The sequence below is a fragment of the Crotalus tigris genome, unplaced genomic scaffold, assembly GCF_016545835.1.
Source record: "Crotalus tigris isolate CLP2741 ecotype Arizona unplaced genomic scaffold, ASM1654583v1 scf7180000017568.12009008, whole genome shotgun sequence".
In the NCBI taxonomy this organism is placed as follows: Eukaryota; Metazoa; Chordata; class Lepidosauria; order Squamata; family Viperidae; genus Crotalus; species Crotalus tigris.
In genome coordinates, this window is record NW_024096478.1 from 10069538 (window position 1) to 10094482 (window position 24945).

The 24945-nt window shown below is 34.4% G+C and overlaps 1 protein-coding gene across 5 annotated transcripts in view; it reads right to left on the minus strand.

The window, feature by feature from the left end:
• WWC1 (WW and C2 domain containing 1) overlaps window positions 1-24945 on the minus strand; it is a 112811-nt gene that overhangs the window by 20387 nt on the left and 67479 nt on the right. For all 5 annotated transcript variants that reach the window (XM_039353389.1, XM_039353354.1, XM_039353372.1 and 2 more), the window contains 12 exons: window positions 23688-23891; window positions 22722-22798; window positions 20943-21022; window positions 18504-18633; window positions 17947-18093; window positions 17665-17738; window positions 14197-14439; window positions 8302-8391; window positions 6901-7436; window positions 2479-2587; window positions 1014-1094; window positions 367-453 (listed from right to left, as the gene is read on the minus strand). In XM_039353389.1, the coding sequence (XP_039209323.1) occupies window positions 367-453; window positions 1014-1094; window positions 2479-2587; window positions 6901-7436; window positions 8302-8391; window positions 14197-14439; window positions 17665-17738; window positions 17947-18093; window positions 18504-18633; window positions 20943-21022; window positions 22722-22798; window positions 23688-23891 (1858 nt within the window). The remainder of the gene's footprint in view (window positions 1-366; window positions 454-1013; window positions 1095-2478; window positions 2588-6900; window positions 7437-8301; window positions 8392-14196; window positions 14440-17664; window positions 17739-17946; window positions 18094-18503; window positions 18634-20942; window positions 21023-22721; window positions 22799-23687; window positions 23892-24945) is intronic.

Sequence of the window (24945 nt, forward strand, 5' to 3'; positions counted from 1 at the left end):
CATGTCAGATAGTGCATTAATCATTTCCTATATTGTGGAGAAATATATGAAGCTTTGTTCTGCAGAGCTACAGAGGAATATTTCAATATTCAATGTTTCAAACATCAGAAATAATTCCAATTTTTAATGTCAGCTGTGAAGCTAAAGCAGTTTCCACAAGCAGTAAGGTATATTTAAGAATATTTTTTCAATGAAAATGATGTAGAAGAATATCCATTTATTCAAGTAAATGGCTATATAGGCTCAAAAGTGATAGTTGGTAAATTTAAGACTTTTTATTTCTTTTAGTCTAACTAGATTTTTAAAAAGTCATTTAGGATAACTGATGAGAACTGCAGAAATATTGTTGTCCTTGTAATTACTTACACTTTCTGGTCTTGCTGTGGTAAAAGAGTAGGAACATTGTTCAACTGGGCAATAAATACTGCAAATTGTTTATTTTTGTCATCATACCTGAAGTGAAAATAAATGAAAGAGGCAATTGAAGATTGTAATAAAATAATCATAATCACACAAACACACAGAGAGAGACACGTATACATATACAGATGCCCCTATTCGTTTTTCTGAAATATTTTCAGCTTTTCATACCTAGTACTAATGAATCCCTGGAGCTCTTTCAAAAGAGGAAAATTGGTTGGATATAATAGGATTTCCTGGCATATGTGCATAAGATATGGTTAAAAGATGATTGGACTCGGTGGTCTTTAATTTAAGCAAACATAATTAAAATTAGAGAAAGCTGAAAGGAACTCAAGCATGCAGTCATAATTTTGCCAAGCATCTACACTCTGGATAAATGAATGATAATGAAGTACAAAGATTCAGAAAAATTGTGTCTTGAGGCCTCATAATAGTATCTGTTAATATCACTTTCAAATCTGTACCTCTAGGTGTTGGTTTTTTGGTTTTTTTTTGTAATCTTACTTGTGATACACAACTCCGTTATAGAAAAATTATCCAGTACTAATAAGGATACTAGCTTAAAGCATAGGAGAAGGCGGTCATCTTACTTCATTGAAACTTGAACTTTAGCTGTAACAGGGGCATCTAAATCATCACTCTCAAATGTCACGCTTTCTGAGGTACACAGCCTGAAAAAGATAACAGTGACATTTAAATAGGAATTTTAAAACGCCAATAGAATTCAACAATAATCAGAACACACAATAAAAAGTAAATACAGAATAGCTACTGAAATTCTTTCGTTATAGCCTTAAAAAATCCTCAGAGGAAAGGAATGGTTTTGCCTGGGATCAGCAATGTGTAGGTATCAGGTTAGTCCCCATGGAGAGGGTATGCTGTTGATGGGCATCATTGCTCAGAGGGCCCTCTGTTGTGTAGCCATGTTCAATAACATTGTTTACACCAGCTTGAGAAGAACCTACAACAACAACCTATGATCAGAAAGTGACCTATAGGAATTATTTGACTATTCTGAACCCAAGCTATTTAGGGCTTAATGACCAGCATCATTTGTGAAAGTTTGAGCAACAAAGGAATTACTGGGATCCCATGAGTCTGTTGCTCAGGCTCCAATAATATACTAGCAGTTGTAATTTGGATAGGTTTTCAAAAGTAGGTGCACTTTTAACACCTGGCAATAATTTAATGATAATTAGGTCAAATATTTTATTCTAGACAGGGATGCGGCTACTATAGTTAGTCATAGAGAACATTTGTACCATCTAAGAGGCTGAGAGAAATACATTAGTTGGACTCTTCATACCATGGTCTACTTTATAAACTTTTATGTTTCTTTTTCTAAAAAAAAGTCAAATCGTTAAAAAGTAATTCATTTTTGTTCTCTTTTGCAACAAATAGAAGGTATCTACCCTAAAATTTGGAGTGTGGAAAAACATGTAAACGTGACATTTAATATTGATATCAAATATTCAATAATTGTAGAATTTCTTAATTAAGGACTTACTTCTCCTAGTAAATAGGAGAATCAAATAAGTGGGATTCTCAGTGAGAGAATCATGAAAAGCAGAAAGTGCTTTTATTTATTCCACACCCTCCCTAGGAGAATGGTAAATTGGTCAAGAGAAACTACTGAGCATAAGTAAAGTTAAGGTTAAAAGGAATAAGACAGAAGATATATTTCAGTGAGTCCTTGGCTGATAATGTCTCATTAGTCTTGGGATGTCTTTGATTAAGCCAGTCTTTAGTAGTTCAGATGGCCTTCTTACAGTTCACCCTACAGAACCAACACACATCCTAGCGTAAATTGGTTAGCTATTTTGCACAAGAAAATGTTATTAACTGAATTATAGTATTCAATTATGGGAAATTAAAAATGTAGTCTGTAGGAAACATTCCAGTGATATCAGAAAAGGAAATGTGGACCAGCATCCTATACCATGTACGCTATGTACATTTTCATAACAAATATGTAATCTGTAAAATTCAACTTTCCTGATTTGGTGCAGTTGGATGTATGCAAATTAAATTTGTAATAACTTGGGTAAGAATTACCTTTGCACAGATGCTTCATACACCCCACTATCTCCAGCAACTGATTCATCTGACACTGCAGCTGATACGCATGCCACTTTCAGTACGGATCCTTCAATCATATTTACAACTAGAAAATTCAAAGACATTGGGGTAATTTCATGACAGAATTGCACTATATTAAAGAAACCAATGGGCCAACTCATTAGATACCTGCAACCGAAGCAGATGACAATTGACCCTAATTCAAGAAGCAATGGTTTCCGATATTTGGGTCTAAAGTGAGCACTGTTGATTGCTTCTTAAAAATAACATGCTTTTTTGAATTTGCACAATAGCTGCACATACTCAAAGAAATATGCATTTGGTTTGAAAAGGGGTGAAGGTCCTTGATATCACCTTCTTAACATAATCCCTCCTTAATTTCAGCCAAATATATCTGAGCTTACCATATTACAGTATACAAGGTCAGAAAACTATCTGAATCTATAAGAAGCTGTTGACAGGTAGAGTGCGACTGGCCATACTGATTCTGAAGCAGTGATTTTGATCTAAATATTGTACATCTTGAGAGAAAAAGACAGTAACTTTCAAATTATGGATCTAGGTACAATCATTAAGAATATCATAGAATAAATCAAATTGGGGTGAACTGTAGAATGATGATATGCGATCAGAAACTCACATACTTTGGGCATGTGATCCGAGTGGATAATAGATTAAGAAAATTGACTCTGGTTGGCAAATTTGAGAGATGTAAAGGCTGAAGGAACTGATAAAGTGGATGAATGGGATTAAAGAGATTACTGGACTATCTTTGGAAGACTTCCAGGTTGCTAAATACGGGTTGAAATGGCAAGCAAGCATTCATTTGAAGTCAAATCAGACTTGATGACTGTGAGCTGGTTTGGGGAAAAAATCTTGAGATGGCTAATAAAAAGTCCCTAGTTATATTATTTTCTTTTTTAAAAAAAAGTCTTATTGCTTTTATTTTCTAGATCAAGGGTTTTGACTGCATGAGCTCATGTGCTGAATTAATTTTCATTCATTTCAGTATTTTGATTTTTGTCCTATGTTTCCACTATCCAACTATTTAAATGACACCAGAGAACAATATTTAAATTGAAAAACGTTTCCTAATAAGCGATGCCTATAAAGAAAGGGAAGGAAGGGTAATTTGGGGGCAAGTTAATTAGCTGTATCTTACAAGAACATGTGAAGACACATGATCCCAAAAGGCTGTGCTGTAACTCAATCAGGCAGCTTTTCCACTTCTTTGAGCTGTGTGTGCAAATCCCAGGGAGTGAATGTTTTTACTCATTACTGCCCTCAAATAAACTACCTGTGGTGATTATTTTGTCTGCTGACTGAATAACAATCCTCAATCACTTAATCTGCTTAGTGCCTTGTAGCTTTCTCTTTAACTCCCTCAGCCATTTTCAAAGAACCAAGAAAGTTTAGGCTAATTACCATCAAGACCTAATGGGAATAATAACCCTTTCACACTCCAAATATAAATTGTGGCATTGCTCACAGGGAAGAAGGAAAAACTTATTCCTCATGGAAGAACTTATTCCTCATGCTAAAGACATTTTTTTTTTATCTTTTCCAGACCCCAGGTTGGTGGTTTTGTGTGATGAATAGCATGTTTTAATCAAACAGAACAGAAGCTCAGAAATACTTCCTAAAATTTGAATAATTCTGCTCTGTAAATTCAAAATAAATCTGTAGTTATATTTGATGATGTTATCAAACTGTAGGGCCAGAAGAGTTGTAATACGGAATAAATCCAATGTCTTTTGAACTTTCGTGAGGTTCAGTTGATAAATTGACAGCCACAAAATAACTATTATGATAAAAGTATGCAGTGGTTTTCTTTTTAATTTATTCAGATAATCCAGGAAGTTGTCTCAGGATAACATAAATTTAACTTCTAGATTATGACACTAGATGATTGCTTGAATTTCAGTTGATGATTAATAACAGATTATTTCGAAAAGGAAGGCAAGGAACATCTAAAGGTATCTGATTGAAAATACCTTTCGTGTATATACTCCTATATGTATATTTATAAGTACTTTATACTTACATGTTTGTATACATACACACATACGTATAGTCAACTTATTGTGTATACAGATGAGACAAAGGCTACATGGTTCTTAACATACTATACTGCTTTAAAAGTAAGCATATTAAACATACTAAGAGGGACTATCTGAAATATGCTATAATAGGAGGAAACCTGAAATCTGGCACACTCTTCGATCCTTACTGCTATTGTCATTCATGTTCATTCACATTACTTTGGGAGCCAACTCTAGCTAAAAAAATATACTAAACAGCTAGAGGAATATATTTTATTTATTATAATTATTTGGGTATTACCTACTCAAATTAGTACAGGAGGTTTGTAATAATACAGTAAAACGTCTAAAAATATTGACATTATTAAAATATTTTTAAAAATCTTCAGTGGTCCACTTTTTTCAGAGAGGGGAAAGCTTTTCACCTCTTTCTTAAATAATAAAATTTGCAAAAAAAAAAAAAAAAATCTACGTTCCAGTCCCAAATTATTTAGATAGCTGACCCTTTCCACTTTTCCTCAAATCACAGGCTAAGTATGATGACTTGCCTTCAGTATTATTAGAAGGAAAAGTCAATGATTCCCTTTTGTAGGAAAGTCAGTGTCCCTGTTCCCTGGGTAAAACTGAATCCATTGTTCATATCCTTGTTCATTTGTCTTTCGATTCTTCTTGGTAAGGATGTAATCAACTCTTTTTTTGTCTCACTATTCCAGAAATTCAAAGACAAAGCTGACAAGTTAGCAGTAATATCTAAGAGTGTTACAAAATGTCCAAATGTTATTTCCCTCTGGTATGGGACTGTATAGTTATAACATTGTACATTATGTTGTGTCAATTTGTTATACTCAATTTTAAAGTAGTCTTTTATAATGGATTAGACAGCATCACCACCAGATGGATTTGTAACTGGCTGACCAACATGAGTCAACACATAATCTTTAATAGAACAGCATCTACATAGAGGGAAGTATGCAATGGGATGCCCCAGGGCTCTGTCTTAGGACCAGTACTTTTCAATACTTTCATCAATGATTTAGACAAGGGGATAGAAGAGGAACTCACTAAATTTGCAGACAACACCAAGCTGGCAGGAATACTAACAATCCAGAAGATAGGTCAAGATACAGAAGGATTTTGATAGACTTGAACACTGGGTCCTATCTAACAAAATGAAATTCAATGGTGAGACAAGTAAGGATCTACATTTAGGCAAGAAAAATCAAATGCACAGGTATAGTATAGGGGGTACCTTGCTCAATAGTAGTAACTGTGAGAGGGATCTCGGAGTCCTAGTGGACAATCACTTAAATATGAGCCAGCAGTATGCTGAAGCTGCCCAAAAAGCCAATTCAGTCCTAAGCTGCATTAACAGATGGACAGAATTAAGATCACGAGAAGTGTTAGTACAGCTATATAATGCCTTGGTAAGACCACACTTGGATTCTGCATTCAGTTTTTGGTTGCCACGATATAAAAAAGATGTTGAGGCTCTAGAAAGAATGCAAATAAGAGCAATAAAGATGGTTGGGGACTGGAGGCTAAAACATATAAAGAATGGTTGCAGGAATTGGATATGTCTAGCTTAATGAAAAGAAGGACTAGAGGTAACATGATAGTAGTGTTCCAATATTTAAGGGGTTGCCTCAAAGAAGAGGAGATCAACCTATTCTCCAAAGCACCTGAAGGCAGGACAAGAAGTAATGGATGGAAACCAATCAAGGAAAGAAGCAACCTAGAATTATGAAGAAATTTCCTGACAGCTAGAACAATTAATCAGTGGAACAACCTGCCTCCAGAAGTTGTGAATGTTCCAATATGGGAAGTTTTTAAGAAGAGATTGGACAACTATGTGTGTGAAATGGTATAGGGTTCTTGCGTGAGCAGGGGTTTGGACTAGAAGACCTCCAAGGTCCCTTCCAACTCTGTTATTCTGTTATAATATAATTCCTAGGGAAAAATACGCATGCACAGAAGATACTTCTCATGGGATATCTTTTAGGCATTCATTTGCTTCTTACGTAATGTGGAGAGATGCTTAAATTGGCAGTATTCAGCTTTTAAGCAATGAATCAATATACTTCTTTAATTTTTATGAAATCCCTTAACAGTGAAAACAGAACAGTTTTGACAGACTAAAAAAAATAAAGTATACCACCTAATAGTCATTATAATAATGTTTCCTGTGAAAATACAGATTTATTATTAAATTTCATTTTCACTACTGTATTTAACTACGATTATTAGAATATCCAAAAAAAAACATTTTATATGAATTGAATGCTAAAACTCTTTGTTAAAAATAGTGAACAATACCAATAATTTGGAATGAAAATCAGGAAGGCATTTGTTACTTTACCTTGGTCCAAATGCTTGACCCCAGTTCTAGAATCTTCTGTTCTATACTTCTTTCCACCTACAGAGTTTAGAGCAAGTTCAGCAAGTCCACTGTTTATTTCAGTATCTTCAAAGTCTGCATGACTCGCAAAGGCATCTCCTACGAAGAATGGGTCTGTCACTAGTGGTGAGCATGGTGGAGAAGGAGATGAAAGAGATGACCTTGGAGATAAAGATGTTGAGGATTTGGGTGTTCCAGACAAGGATCTCAAGATCTGCAAGCGGCTGGTGGAATCTGTTTTCTGTGTTTTTACTACTTCATTCTCATGGATAGTAGTTATGCATCCTGAAGGTCGAAAACCAGTGGTTCTTTCCAAAAGCAAGAGGTCCATTTTATTCTGATATTCACAGTCTAGCTGTTCAAACTGTTCATTGAACAGATCAGTAAAGCTGGCTGAAGTTGAAGAATCCTGGCTTGAGGCGACCAGAGATCCTCTACTGGATGCAAGTGAGCCATGACTACTGCCAGAAGACAAGGAAAGCATGCTAGAGGACAAACTAAAATAAAAATAATAATTAGAAATCAAAATCAAAATGGATATATTGATTTAAGTATCTTATTTAGGACAAATGATTCAAATCATCTGTCATTTACAAAACTCTCTAGATGAACTGTTTCCTAACTCTTAACCTAAACTATTTCTCTAAATTGTTACATGGATGAACTAGCAGAACTGTTCTTCATTTGAAGTGTCTTTGATAAATCTGAATTTAAATAAACAAATTAAGTCATAATTATTTATTTTATCTGTTGCAAATGGAGATTCTCAGTCATCCAGGTCATGGTTGTACCAAAGGTGCTTTTCCAAGAGGCAACTGGGCCTTGTTTTTTTGTTTGTTTGTTTGTTTGTTTTTGAAGACGTTTTGTTTCTCCTCCAAGAAACTTCTTTAGCTCTGACTGGATGGTGAGGAATGGAAGGATTTATATTACTTGCAGACAGCTGGTCATTTGCATTCTTTTAGAGAGTCATTGAGGCCACTTGGAGGTTTTAGGACACAGAAAAACCTCCAAGTGGCCTCAACAATTCTCTAAAAGAATTTGCCTCTTGAAAAAGCACCTTTGAGAGTACAATTTTTGCTGCATATCTTGCAATACAATTTCCAAAAGTGAATTTTTGGAGGGTTACCATTTCAGCTTATTATCCTTATTTTATGAAATACCTGTTAGATACTGCAGAAGATAAGTTGCTATATTATTATTACTAAGCATCCTTGACATTTTTGAATTTCTACTCTGTTTCAAAGGGTCACCTCTTAATAAGACCAAGTTGCCATTTGTAATGCTAAGGGAAATCATTTTTGCCTTTATGTTCAAAGGCCTTCTTTGGATACAAAACTTTTGTGAGTAGTGTGGGTCACTTACTTTTTCAACTGCAAATGCAACACTGCTACTAATCGTGTTGTTTCCTCTAGTTCATGAGCCAGCTGATTTCTTTTACTGCTTAACTTCAGCCTGAAGAAAATATATACAAAGGCAACATTATAATACTGCTGCTGTGGTGTTCACTGTGGTGTCAAAGAGTGATGGTACCCACAGCCTTTGCAGCTTAAAGACAAATAGAAGAGGAAAAAAAACTACTAAAAACAAAGTAAATTCTCTAGTGCAAATTCTTATTCATGTAACATTAAGGCCTGGAACTAGGAAAATAAGTCATCTTCCTTGTGGGGAAGAGGCCAGTTGTACAAGACACAAATAGAATCAAACTTTATTTAACAAAGAAGTAGAAACAAGGTAAAATTATTTTAAATAGTTTTTTTGCAAAAGAATTGATGGCAGAGGAAATAACAGTGTATAGCTACTCAAATCACAAACATCTTATAATAATCTTCATTAAAATAATATACTGTAATAAAAAGTAAGGATCCAAAGATTATTAGAAGTATTCCTTTATAAAGAGGGAACAATTTTCATAAAACACACATAGAGACAACAACCATAGAAACAATATATTAGATTTAAACACAGAAAAAAATTAAACTGAGCACAGTTCTTAGCTATTTTTTTCTTATTCTGCTAGAGAACAAACAACCCTTGGAACACATATTATTTCTGTGCCAATTTGTCATCCAAATCCTTCTTCCCACAATTCCAATTTTAATCAAAGCCTGGTGGATTATCTTAGCTGCCCACAACTTCTACTGTAACATATAGCTTATTGCTTGTCCCCCTCTACCAGGGAACTATCTGCTGTTCCATAAACAAAAGGCTTTTCCATCCAGAGATGGAAAGCTGAGGGAGAACTTTCCTTTGGCTAAATGTTAAAGATAAAAAATTGGAAGTGTCTGATAGCACCTCTTCTAATTAGCAAATCTGATTTAAAGATACAAGCTTTCATGAGATGCAGATGACTTTATCAAATTCATAGAGGGGCTAACTGATGTAGCATTTAACCAAGTACACACAGATTTAGAGATGCCTTCACATGCTCTTCCTCTAATGTGACATATGCTATCATTTGTCAGCAGTATCCCTCTGGATTCTGTTAGGACAACAACAAATTTTGTACAAAAGAATTAATGAGTATGTTCCACATCAGAACTGAAACAACAACAAGATAATATCAAAGCATTTCAATCTCTCAGGTTCCTCTATCTCAGAACAAGACTTCAACAGCACAATTGAAAGAGAGAAAGACTGTGGAATCCACAGAACTCATATAACATATTTAAAAGGGTTCAAGTTATCTCAAAAGATCTCAGCTAACTTAATGGATTTTAAACACATTACAAATGTTTATTAATAAGGTACTTGTAATCTGTCTTACATGTAATCTACTTCAGCATACCATGTTTCCCTGAAAGTAAGACCTACCCTGAAAATAAGCCTTAGCTTGATTTTTGGGGGTGGGCAAATATAAGCCCTACCCCAAAAATAAACCCTAGTTTTGGGCGAGGTGCACGCCTAAAAATCAAGCTAGGGCGGGGATGGGGGGGTAGAGCTGCCTCACGCACCCTGCACCTGCTTATTGTTGCAGCCAGGCTTTCCATGAATCAACAGCTGTCTCGCCTCACTGGCCCACTTCTTCTGCGGCACCCTCCCCCCCCAGCCTGCATTTTGCTGTCAGAGGCCTTTGTGAAATGCAGGCTGGGGAGCACCACGTGTGTCAATCCGGAGCTCCATTCTCAGCTGCAGAGGCATTTCCTTCAGTCACAGAAGAAGTGGGCCGGCTAGGCAGGGCCGTTGGTGCCACCACTGTGATATGAGACCTGGTGCCTCTTTTGGAGGAAAAAAAAAAGACCAGGTCTTATTTTCGGGGAAACACAGTAATTGGCTAATTGGTTAATCTCTCTTTCCATCCCTTGCCCTCCACCCTGCCCATTCCCAATTTTAATCCTAAAGCAGTCTTGATATTCTGGTTGTCCTTTAATAAAATTTCATAGTTGGAAAAGATACTACCAGATTCCTTCTGAGTTTCGACTCTTTTCCAGAAAAATGAAATCATTCAAGATAAATTTCAAAGAAAGCAAGTAAAGAAAGAATTGTGTAAAAATGTTAATCCTTGTTGTGAGTGTTATTCATTTGGTAATGTCCTAGATCCTCTGGAAAACAAGGCAGAACAACAGTTACTTTGAGGGCAGTGCTTGCTGTAAGTAAAAATATTCTATTGTGAAACAAGACTATATGCACTATTGTAAATCTGGAATCTGTAACAGACACCTTTCCTGCAGAGAGTTATTACATTTCCATATTCACAAGTTCCTGAAATAACGAGGCAGCCCTCAGAATCTTTTGGAAGTTGCAAGATCCAGAAACTTTTACATACAGGGAGCCATACAAAAGCAATCCAAGAACAGTGTGCCAAAAACATAGCAATCTTTTATATGAATGTACCATTTGTTTCATTAAAGGATATTATTTTGATTGCATTGTTAGCTCAAAGAAAAAAGAGACTTCCAGCATTAAGACTTTTTGACTTTTAGATAACAATTAAAAATTAAACACCAAACATATTAGCTATAACTCATTTTCAAGCCACAAATATAAATATTGAAGTGGTTAAATAGAGTAATTTGTTTTCTGGTTAAATAGAAGAATTTGTTTTCAATTCCCAAAACCAATCTGAAACATAACACCTGTCTCTCTCTTCTTTATCTTTCAAAATAGACGTGAGATTTATCCAACTTCAAACTAGCCCATATATTGCTATAAAATATTCAGATATATTAAGTATACATATATATATATTGTAATACATTATTTTAATTAACATAGACTTATCATATGTGATTGTGAATGTAATCACTATTGTCTAAAACAGGGGTGTCAAACTCAAATTTCATTGAGGGCCACATCAGCATTGCGGTTGCCCTTGGGGGGCCGGGTGGGTGTGGCCAGGGTGGGTGCAGCCTACTGGGTGGGCGTGGATGGAGTGGGTGTGGTCTACTGGGTGGGCATGGCCAGCTCTACATCGTTCGCATCAAGGATGCCTGTAGGAGCCGGGACAGGAGTGGGACAGATCTGAGGGTCTCTGGCAGAAGGGGGAGGGACCGGGGCAAGCGCCAAGGCATGGTATATTTCTTCATTCCTCACAAAGGGTGATACCTCCCCAGCATGCACCCAGGAGCGGGGCCAACGCAGCAGGGGCTGGTTCCTCACTGTTTCCGGATGGCCTTGTGGAGCTAAGACTGAATGCATTTCAGCATACATGGCCACCACAAAATTGTACATTGGCTCCCGGCTGGCCTGGGCCAGGGCCATGGCAGTGGGGGCCATTCCCTCACTGTTTCCAGGATGGCTTCGCGGGCCACAAGAAACCACTTCGCGGGCCGCATCTGGCCCCCGGGCCTTGTGTTTGACATGTCTGGTCTAAAACCTTAGATTATCCATCTGTTTTAATACAAGTTATCAACTGCTGTCAGTTTAGTTCCAAATATCAGAGGCAGCAGGATAGTAATTGAAACAAATGAATATTAAATCTCTCTTTATAATAAGTACCTGGTAAAACATATTTCTGTCAGTATCAGAAATATTTGTTATTTAAATGGAAACTTTTCAATAAAAATGTACTATGTGAATCCAATTGAGCTAATTTGAAAATTAATTGCTCAGAACATTCCAAATTCTAAAAATTCCAAGTAAATCTTTAGAGCAGCAAAATCGTCAGGACTCTATTAAATATTGCAGAATATTGGCACCATAAAATGATTTTTATTTCTGTGCTCTTAAGCATTCATGTCAGTAAATAGCCAAGATCCTATGAGGCAATCTCTTCCACCATAAGGTAGCTGGTTGTTTAAATTGCTTTGATTTTTTTTTATACCCTAACAAAGATATAAAGTAAAATGGGTGAAAAAATAGTTTTCTTCAACTATTCGCTGTCACCTTGAGAAGTAGCAAAACATAATTTTAGAAAAAAGGGACATTTAAATATTTTTCTGGTCTAGAGAAGGCATTCCAGCAATAGAATGTAGAAGGGAAAAAAAAGAATATCACGTGACCTGAGATTTAGAATTCTAGATATTTCCAGATGGCTGAACACTTTAATTTCTACAGAGAACTGTTTTTAGATCATTTGTGTGAGATGGCTGATGAACTTTCACAAGAAAATGCCTGGCTTGTAAAACTATGCATAACAATTGAATAAAAGGGACATGTGCAAATGGCTTTTAGTGAGAATAATCTGTCAAAATTATCACTACAGACTCTAGCAACATCCACCTACATGTACAGTCTAAAAACAGCAATTACATTGAGAATGACCAACTTATTACTATTGCATTTTGCCATGGGACTGTCATTATAGCTGTAACAATAAGATATTATTACTACATCCAGGCAACCATGACAATTCCATTTAGTAGCCAGCTACTGAACATAGGATAAATAGCATTTTTATGTTCTTGATGACCCAGCTGTCAGATTACATTTATCCAAAATTTCAGTTTCTATGGGGATAACATTTAAAGAGTAATATCAATTTAAGTGCAGCTATCTTTTTAATATCTCTGAAGTTCTGAAACACTGTATTTGCCTGGATTTACAGCCTTCTACAAAAAAAGAATATAATGAATTGAACTCTATTATAACTCAAGATTTAAGTAATTAAAGGAAAAGTGGCAATATCTTGCCTGGATAATTCTATGATACATATTAACTCCTATTTCATGTTTAATACATTTCTCAGGTACATGATTCTTTTTTTAGTCTACTTAGAAGATTTCTTAAAAAAATATTAGTTTACAAAGCAGGCATCCAACACGCAGGTTCAACATATTGTTTTTTTTTTTACATTTTTTCACATATTGCAAATTTTTGCATATTCTTTCAGAAGATTTTTACAATTGTTTGTTTATTTTAAAATTTATAAATATTCTCAGCTACACACATTTAATTTTATTTGATTCTTGGTCACCCAAAATTTAACAGTCATTTTTTGAATAATGCAATATTCTGTTATCTATGGTCCATATTTGCTCTGTTTAAATTCTTCAAAATCCAGCTATCATACATGAACTGCCATCATAAGCTTACCTTCAACAATCTATATTTTTGTCACATCTGGTGAGACAAAAATATTTAGCAATTCTATTTAGAAGTAAGACCAATTTTAAAATTGATCTTACTTCTAAATAGAATTGCTAAATATTCTGCTAAATATTCAATATTCAATCTGAGCATTTTTTCCTTTCCTATGGCATTTTTAAATGATCCACTGTTTAATACATTCACCTCAAGCTATCGGTTAAGGGGCTTCCTATCTCATTCATAGACTCATTTTGTCACAGGCATTTTCTTGAAGGTAATTTTACAGATGTTTTTGACCTGGTTGAAAGATGGATTAATAAGCTATAATACTGCAATAATAAATTTCCATTATAGGATTATAAGGAAACGTCAGCCCATTATAAAGTACTTCTAAGTGGCTTTTGAGTTCTAACTTTCATTAAGCTTGGACTGACAAAAGATATGTTATTCATTGAACCATGTATAATTGATCTGGGAATACATTTTATGGACTTGTGAATAAGATGTGAAACAATAAGCATTACCACATTTTTCACTCCATAAATTCATTAATTTAAACTTAATTAACAATTTATTGGATTTATGTCTTTTGTGATAGTCTACATTTGCTTTCTTTCAGTGTCCAACTCTTTTTTTTTCTTTTCTTTCTCAAACCAAAGTATGTATGGTGGTAAAGTTTCACTGTCGTCACGGAAATCCACAGATTAAAAGCCCTAATTTTTGAGACTCATTTCATAAAGCATCATCTGCTGACTGTAAGCAAGGCATTAAAACATCAAATGATTCTCATACCTTTCTGTTAAAGCTTTGCTCTGTGTATCTCTTGCAGTCTGAAGGTCTTCTTCTAAACGCTTTCTCTTCATCTCCAGTTTTTCTATATCAGTCTGAGTCCATTTTCTTGGGCTAATGAACCGCATTTCTTTTAGAAGTTCCTCCTTTTCATTTATTAACATTAATCTGTCTCGTTCAGAATCAAGCACACCAGGCCAGGCTTCACTGTCCAATTTAGCCAGCTGTATTTTTAAGTTTGCTATTCTGTGAAAGGGGGGAAAAAAACCCAAAATAACTAATTTTGCATTTGATAGGTAAGTTCCTATGATAACACCATTTTTTATGATTAAATAATATTAAAGAGTAAAAAATACTCTTCAGTGTAAACTCCCTTTTTTCTTTGACAATAACAATACGAAATAAAACTTAGGATGTAAAAATCAGTGACTACTTTAAGCCTCTACAGCGGGCCATTTTGTCCTGCAGACTGCAATTTATTATTTTTACCAGAATTGCTGACTGGATCTCTACTGACATACAGTGTCATGTCAAAGTTTTGGCTGGTGCTTTGCAGAAAATCTGTATTTAAAGACATGTCTCTATAAACAAGTTGCTTTGTTCCTGTAGGATACATTTAATTAATTTAAATTCTGTAATTAATAGAAATCCATCCACTGAAATTTTCTTTGAAGCCATTTTAACATTGGGCTCTAGTGAATAATTATTAAAGGCATTAATATGTAATCTGTGAATTCCTCAGTGCCTGTGTAAAAAGTATGTTCTAAGAGGATTTCTCAGCTGTAATTTGTTAACTTCTGTCATTTACCAGCCTGTATGCAATAATATATCAGCTTAGTACTCACAACTCTTTCAGGAGAAGCAGTAATATGAAAAGCACAGGAGTATAAAATTATATGATAAATAAATCAAAGTATGAAGAAATCTTTTTACATTAACATTATTTACCATATCTCTTCAGACCTTTTTATCTTTGCAACTGTTCTTTTCTCCATTGTACCTATTTCATTCATTGTCTTTGACTTGTGAAACTTCACAACTGTATTATTTTGCATTTTTTTTTCATTTTGAAAAGGGCATACAGCATGTATTTCTGACTACAAAATTATGCTTTGGGGGGAGCAGGAGTGGAAATGTAGCACCTGACTGCAATTTATTTAATTGAGTGCATCTCTTTCCAGGAGTGCATGGCACCTGAAAAAGACAGAAATGTGATCCTAGGGGGAAAAAACCCACACAGCTGCTTTAAAGGAGTTGCAAATAGGTACTAAACTGTACTCCAGGTGTACTGAAACAGCTTGTCATTGAAGTCTTATTCTGTACTATATACCGCACTGCTTATGAAAAGAAGCAAAGTTTTTTAGAAGACAGTGATAAGCTTCGCTTCACTCTTTTATGATTTGAAAATCACCTGGAATAAAAATATAATTCAATCTATTTAAGACTCATTCATTGGAAATTATAGTGTGTGTGTGTGTGTGTGTGTGTGTGTGTGTGTATGTATGTATGCATACATATTTGTATGTTTATGTTTTTAATATTTGAAGCATGATATCATCTTCTTTCTCTTTGGAACTGCTAGCCACAGATTTTCTCCAAAAGGATTTTCCCCCAACCTGACCCTTCAGGTCTTCCAATGGTGCTCCGATGGACTGCACTCATTCACCTCATTATGGTTTGTTGTCTTTTTCTGTTTCTTTTTAGTTTTGCTAGAGACAATTGGGAAAACTAGGAAGAACGAGATTTTCCAACAATAACTCAAGAGAGTTGGGTTTTCACATAATGTCTTAAATCTATGATAATGTCACCCTGATTAATATGATAATCAGTGAGAAATTCACTGAAAAATGTGAGTTGATATTTTGTGTCAAGGATAGAAGGATGAAGGATACCTTCCTTCCTTCCTTCCTTTTTGCTATCCATTCTCCCTGAGAAAACTGGGGCGGACATATTTATTTATTTATTTATGAGACTTATATACCGCTTTAAGTGCAAGCACTCTCTAAGCGGTATACACCAGTAAGCAATGTATATATATATTTACATTGCCCCCAACAATCTGGGTCCTCATTTTACCTACCCCGGAAGGATGGAAGGCTGAGTCAACCTTGAGCCGGTGAGATTTGAACCGCTGACCTGCTGAACACAGTCAGCTAAAGTGGCCTGCAGTACTGCACTCTAACTGCTGCGCCACCTCGGCTCTGTTATATGCAGGATCTCAGGAAGAGACACAGTTGCTTTAAAGACTTGCAGACAATGCTAAATTTACATTCCTGAACATAGAATGTAAATATCTGAAATACAATTTCTAGATATTTCTGATGCCTTACACAACCTTATAACTTGCTGAAAAAGGATGTTTCCGTAGCAATAAAACTATGAAGATGTAATTGATTTTCATATAGGATTGAAACAAGCACTCTTGAATTGTAATCTATCTATAGTATCTGTCTGTCTATCTGTCTCTCTTTCTCTCTATTGTCAGCTTTGGTGGTATTCCAAATATATATATACATTTCTGACCAATAAATGTTATACTTTATATTAGAATGTTGGAATAGATGCGCTGAGGTAAGATGGCTGGTCAATAAATTTTCTAAATAAATAAATAAATGTTGTCAGTTGGAGGAAGCACAAAGAGAGTTGAGTACTGCAACAATAGAAATTATTTCTAACTCAAAGATTTCCTAACACCAATTCTGTAATTATCCACTTTATTTTTTTTCTAGAAATGATAACTATTGTTGATGAAACTACATGAAAAATTGTGCACGTTTTTTTTCAAAACTTTAAAAAATGGTAAATTGCAGAAATATTGGCATAATACTTCCAGAGTCTGAAACTTATTCTCAAAAAAAGGAACTAAAAAGATCCTGTTACCAGATTTTATATGACTTTTTGGGGTTTTTTGGAGAATATTGTGGTGACTTTAGAAATTTGTTTTATAAAATATAGTGGGGGAGAGAGGGGGGGAGAGAGGGGGGGAGGGAGGGAGGGAGAACTTGTGCTAGCAGTAGAAAAAGACAAATAAAGGTACAAGGACTGCTTACCATGCCCTTTAATCCTTACAAAGCAGATGTTCTGCTACTCTAAATATACCATGTCAACTTAGGCTGCTTCCTTTTTTAATTTTTATAAAAAAATTAAGAGAGTGCAATATTTTCTTGTCAAAATCAGATGGACTATGCATCAGCGTTAAAGAAAAGACTATCAGGTCACCATTATTGTTTCACAGTTCTTATAATATAAAGGCACTTTGTTTACAACTAATTAATTGCAACTGACAAGAATGTATGAAAAGCATATAGATGCATAACAGCATATAAAATATAGATGTAGGTACATGAATAAATTACCTATTTTTAGAAAATGACAACTTCGTTGAACAGATTTTGCCAGAAATAGATTCTTTTATGGTAAATATCTGTTGCTTTCTGAATTGCCAGGAACAATAAAGAAAAACTTAATTACCTTCGCTTAGCATCTTCATATTGGAGACGCACTCTTACTTTCTCAGCCAAGTGATTATTGCAGCTCACAAAAAACTGACAAGAGAAAATGTTAATCGTTATAAGGTCAGAGTCAAAATTCACAAGAATTCAAAGACATTTTTTTTTCATTAACTTTGTTTTCAAGAAACATAGAAATATTATGTAAAACAAATATATAGATAAGTACTACAAACATCTGTACATTGGATCTATGAAAAATCATCAGGCTATTAAAGAATATGCTTAAAAATGAGATACATACATTTCCAGAAACATCTGTTTGGGAGCCAGCATCCAGGTACGTCCTAGGTAAAGAGCAATGGGAACTTCCCAAGGAAGTGCTATTGGTCCATAAGTCTGAATGTGATCTTTTAATTGCCACAAAATTAGCTTTTAGTCTGGCAAGACTCTGGAATGAGAAGAAAGAACATCTACCATCTTATTGCCTTCTCACTGCCATCTTGTTTTGAAGGAGACATTTAAAAGTAAGGAAAGTAACGAAGGGATAAACACTTAAAAATTAGTGATTTGCATAAATCTAAAAGGACATTTAAAATCAAATTTATTTATTTTTATTAAATGGGTTTCTTTTATTAAAGCAGAAGTTAGGCTATAGGTGGGCAGTTATTTCACCTATTTTACTTTACAGAAGATTATCAACAATGAGAATGGTTGATTTTTAACCAGCATTTCTGTATAAACTTAATTTTATGTGTAGGTTAAAAATAAATATTTCTGTACTTCCGGAAACTCATAATGTATGCTCAGAACTTTTTAACTGTATGCTAGGCACATTATTTCACTAAACTGATTTCATACCTCAATAAGATCTCGCTTTTCTTGCTCTCCTGAAGTAATAGCCTTCTTGATAGATTTCATTTCATTTAAAATGGCTTGTGCTTCATCAAGTTTATATCCACCTTGGGTATCAGACATTTTCATATCAATTCTTTAGATAAAAAGAAAGATAAACCATTACTCACTATAAGAGAGTTAAGAAAAGAAATAAATTGATTAAAATGAGGTTGGACTGGGGTTTTTGAGCTGTTGATTTTCCATCTACTGGAGAGCTGTATATTGATCAAATTCTTATGTGTTAACTCCCTCTGTTGCAAATTGATGTACCGAAAAATAGGACTGAACAAGTATAGAAATGATCAATTTCCAGGAAAAAAAGATTAAATTACATTCACATGGGACTAAAATTTATCTTGTTTTGATAAGAAGGCCCAATACATGTTCACTAAGATATATGTGAGAAAGCCAGGGAGCACATAGAATTTGCATTTTAATTCATTAGTATGAGGAAAAGATAATCTATGTCATTTTCTTGCAGCATTGTCATTTCCTAGTTGGTCCTAATCTAAAGTTGACGGAACCTCAGGTTAAATCTTGATACACAACCAATTTGCTCTGGACTTCAAGAAACAGATCTCAAAAATGGGAAGATGATATCAAATATAGGTCAGGGGGTATTTGTGTGGTTGTAAAAACTACTGAAAAATATAGCTCCCATGAGCAATTTCTAATTAGTTTGTGTTATGCATGTAGTTCTGGAGGGTTTTTAAACAAGTTTCTAGGTAGCACATTACATCTATTAATAGCATAAATATTTTGGAAATGTGTGGGATCACTTAGGTCTCAAAGGTTTTATTGCAGATTGTAATGACCCTGGATATGTATTGTACCTCTATATTTGTTTACAGAAAAAAGTATGGATTCTTCCAATCTGCAAATAACTTCATATTTAATAATTTCTACCACGTGTTTATAAAGTTTTGTTTAGTTTTATTTGATTTGATTCCAAATCAATACAGTTTATCAACTGAGGGATAAGCATAATAAAGATGGAAAGAATCACTTGAAACAATTTGGGAAAATGTTTAATACTAGATATTGCTCTGATTTTTTTTCTTAGTGTAAAAAGAGAACTAAAATATTTACATTAAATAGGCAGGAATCAGGTTTACTTGTCATACTCCTAATTGATTCTATAGCAATATAACAATATAACAAAAACACTAAGTCAGAAAAATAGTATGTCCAAAATAACATGGTCCATTATTATCAAATAGTAAAATGCCAGAACTCAAATACACCAATTCTAGTCTCCCTGACATTTTATGAATAGAAATTAAAGTCTTTATGTATATGGAAATTCTCAATCATCCAGTTCTTGTTGTCCCAAAGGTGCTTTTCTAAAAGGCAGCTGGATTTTCTTGTTTTTTTTCCTTGAAAAGCTGTTAAAATTGAGCAGCTCTGTCTCAATATAAGGGGAGGGATACGACACCACCATTCTTCTATATAAAACACCGTCTGTTAAGCAGTCTCAAGAAGGTTCCACAGCCATTTGCACTCTGATTCAGGTGACTGAGTATACAGATAAACCCCCAACTGGCCTCAACCACTCTCAGAATGCTAACAACCATATGAATTAAATCCTTCCATTCCCCACCATTCAGTCAGAACTGAAGAAGCTTCTTGAATGAGAAGTGAAACATTTACCAAGAAAAAACCAAGAAAGTCCAGTTGTCTTTTGGAAAAGTGCCTTTGGGATAAAGCCATTGTGAAAACTGCAGATGAATGCCAAGTTTTAATATGACATCAATGTATTAAGTATATTGGATGTAATCCTATGAAAGGAAGAGACTCCTTTAAATCCAGCTTAACTCCTGGTCATTACATGGTCATGGCTATGCAATGTTTTCTTGGCAACCATATGAAACTTGTTTGCCATTACTTTCTTTATTTGGATTTTTCTCCCCCAAGTTTTGAATTGACCTGAATTTTCTTAATGAGTTCTTATCCAAGTAGAAATCAGAGCCGTCAATATTTATCTTACGTACAGCCAAGGTTGGTAGATTGTCATCCCTGTGACTTTTAACTATATTAAAAACAAACTTAAAATTCAATGAATTCTGGTGCAGTTTATCTTCATTTCCCCCTATTTGTCTCATCTCAACTCTTGTTTTGTAGTGCAGTCTATCATATAACATGCAAAGCCTGCATACTTCTCTACTTCCTGTTCCTCAAACTTTTTACCTTTTTTGTGTCCAGAGGCTCTTCTCTTTGTATAATACGCACAATTTTTTTAATTTCAATTTGCCAGTCAATCATGACAAGAATATACATTTTTCAACTAGTCAGAAATGTATATAAATGAAATAGAGATAGATAGATAGATAGATAGATAGATAGATAGATAGATAGATAGATAGATAGATAGATAGAGATAGACAGACAGACTTGTTAACTTACTTCTTCAGTGTTTGAAAACCATGTTCCTTATATTGGAGTTCCTGTCTCATGTGAGCAATTTCTCTTTTGAGTTTATTAACCTATAAATAAGTGAAACAAAATGCTTTATTTTAGCCAATATGTACTGTATTTCTTTTAAAAAACATTAAGATTCAAAGAAAATAGCATGCCCATATAAAGCTTTGCTAAAGCTGCCCATCTTCTTAGTATTAGAGTTTAACTTCCTTCAATTCACTGATAACCACACATTGAGCCTTTCAGTTTGAAACCATAATTAGTCCACCAGACTTCTCCATACTGAGCACCAGGTCTCTTTCCTGCAATTTTAGCTACTAGTATATTTCTTTTTCTTTCCTAGCTGTTTGTATCATCATCTAATAACCTCATTTAATGACCATAATTAGGACTGGCATCTCCACTGCTAAGCAACACAGTTATTAAGAGATATCACATGACCACAATTTTACTGCTACATTTCTCCCTTGACTCTTCTTTTGAAAGCTAGTTGTGAATGTAGCAGATAGTGATTATATAGCCACAGGGCTGTTCTGCAAACCATTCAAATGTTTATCATGTGATTACAGGGATGCTGCAACAGTCCTAAGTACAAGGACCAGTCATCAAGTTACTTTTTCAGTGTAGTCGTAATTTAAATGGTCACTAAACAGGGCAGTCATTAATCAAGGACTATCTGTAATGTAATGTAGCGTTCACCTATGCAGATAAAATGGATTTTAGGAGATTTAAATAAAGTAAAACATTTCTATGAATTATTTTTAGACAGGCATATTGAAATATTATTAGTTTTGTTATATTTGTAATATATTTGTAATATAGGCTAAAGAAGCACAAAATGACACCATACACTTTTTGGCACTGCCTTTATTCTACCTGTTGGTCAGATCCACTTTGAAGTATTCCTATGCAGAAAAACAAGGTGCCCTATCTTGACATCTTCAGTTGAGAAGATGTGTTGTAGTAGACTGCAGTATCTCCAGATGTCAAGATGTGTTGTGGTAGATTATACTATCTACCCATTTCACTTTAATAAACAAATTGACACAGAGCTGACATTTGAAAATCAACAGATGAGAACTGGATTAAAGGTCTGCGTTGTCAAAGCAATTATAGTGAAGCACTCTCTGGAAGCTTTGCACAGACCTATATGAAACTTTGTATTTAGTCAGGTTCCTTATCACCAATCTTTGATCCTGATAAGTTTTAAGGGCTGCTGACAGATACTAAGTCAGAATTCCAGACAGATATAAAAAAGGTACTTGTTTTGATTCAAGCCAAGGTTTCCATATACATCACTATGAAATGTAATGGGGAAGTTGAGGTTTCTGTGATTTTCAATTTATGAATCCAACAGTTTCATGATTACATGACTTAAGACCAAAATGTGACTGTCACATAAATAGTAGATTAAAAATAAACTGAATCCTTATGATACTTCACTTAGAAGGAAACAGCCAACAATAATTTGAATAAATATTTTACAATGTAAAACATTTATTTCAGGATATTCTATTAGTAAAAGGCATCCTTAACTTGCTTTCTTTTAATATGGGTATGGGGAACCTATACCCCTGATATTGCTTAGTCATATATTCCAGCATGGATAATAGTGAAATATGCTGGGATTTATAATTCACCAATGTTATAAAGCTCTGGTTCCTTAGTTATGTACAAATCGGCAAATGGAAGGATTATATTATACAGCATGTTGAAGTTTTTTTCTTTTAACTTAAAAAGAAATTTAAAATCATTTTATCTTACCCTAGATTTTGTGGTAGCAATTTCAGCTTTAAGAATTTCTGGATCATATTTTGAGCTAGATGATGAACTGGAGGCTACTACAGTAAGAGGGGAAAATGAAAGAAAAACAGCAAAAAGATTAAGAAAATGGGAACAAATACAAGGTAAAAAATGTTTTTTTTTTTAAAGTAAAAGCATTTTTCCACATTTTTTAGATGGATATCTTAAGTATTTCAAAATAGAAGAGATGGCAGGGAGCTTTACCAAAATTAAGCTGTTTTATTTATTTCCCCCTTTTAAACATATTCTGAAGTTCCAGTGCTGTTTTCTAAAAGAAAACCATATAGAAGTATTGCATTTATTAGAACAGGTAATTAAAAAAAATACAGTAGCTTAAACCTTCCATTTTCCAAACTATTTTCGTTAGAATAGTAGAACTGAATAGTGAAAAGGAAAACATATGCACAAATACAGGTAAACAATGGATAAAAATACAGTGGATGGTGTGACTATACAAAATACAGTGTTACAGTTAGTCCTTGTTTAGTGACCACAACTGGGAACGGAAACATGGTTGTTAATTAAGTGGTCATTAAATAAAATGGTAATTGTACTTATAATCTCATTTTAGCTTTCCTTTGCTTTTCAGATCTACAAAGATTAAATGTGAGATAGCTTGCAAAGTTACTTTTTCATCATCATTTTAATTGTGAATGGTCACTGTATGAGGCAGTCGCTAAATGAGGATTACCTGTACATGAGATGAGGAAAAGTAAAAATTTATGGAATGGAACCTGCATATTGGGGATAAAATGCTCTTAGACTGCCTGAAGGATTTTTCCAAGATTTGTTAGGAGGGGAAAAAAAAAATTGTTATTCTCCCATTTCTGAAAACATAAAATCTAGTTTTTAAGGCCAAAACTTGCTCCTAGAGGAAAAATAAATTGCACTTTCTTATATTCATAAATTATAATTTAAGACACATACAGCTGGTCTGAGATCCCAGTTTACGTTCCCAGACATCATGAAGTTGCTTGTATTCCTGCTGGGCCAATTCAAGCCTCTGTTGCTTGACCTGGTAAACCTCCTTCTGCGCAGTTAAGGCTTCTTGGGCCAATACAAGGTAGTCCTTCAGCATGTGTTCTTGTTCCTGACGCCATTGTACTCGTGGATCCTCTATCTGGGTACTTTCTTTAAACAAGAATACAACAAGCTAGAGATAAATGTAACATAAACTACTATTTGGCCTATGATAGAAGTTTATTATTTTGTGATTTTTTTTTATGGCATAAGGTCTACTAAAGACAAAGTTTTGCTATGTGTTGAAAGGACAAACGGGCTTGTCTCTTGTTTATTCCAATCAAGACAGTCCACCTAGTAGTTAAAATAACACTCTTATATATTGCTTAATGCAAGTATCCATGCGGAAAATGATAATAATTTTGCACAAATGAATCAGCTTCCTATTACAGAGTAATCTGTATTTTAAGTTAACTATGAATAATAAAGTTATACATGGATGATGTATCAGACATGGCAGAAAGCTAATGCAGTTCCTTCACATCTCTGAAGTATTTCTGCTCTTTTGCTGTCATTGTTGAGCAAAAATACTTCTGCAGAACCAGCATCACTTTACTGACAGCCAGGCTGATGAGTTACTATTTTACCAGCCATTAATCAGGATTCAGATGACAAGGCTGATGCCATAGTTGTAAGCCAACAATACATAAAATTTTCAGATCTTCAAAAATTAAAGCATTATATGGCCAGTGATTTGAATGACATGTATACCACACTATAATAAGAGATTTTTTAAAAAAAACAACAACAAAACATTATGTGATTATGATCATATACTTGGTTCACTATCCTAGCAAAGTTTGTTGGATAAGCTATACACATGGATTCTTATATAAATCAGTTTTAAAACCCCAAATGATTATATTAATGTAATATGCTAATTGAAACAAAAGAAATCACATTATATCTCTGATTAAGTTAACTCTGTACTTATTCCCTTTAAATAGTGAAATACAGCAACTTAATATTGAAAGTGAAAAAGAGTGTTTATAGTCTGTTATCTTTTTCTTTTTAAAAAAAGCTTCCTCTGGTGATATTGGTCTATCTTCCAAGAAATGGAAGAAATTGAAACATTAGTCACAGCTTCTAGGTTACGTGGCCTGAAGACTGCTTCATCATCACCACCATCATCATCTTTAAACACCAAAAAAGCAGCACAGGTTGT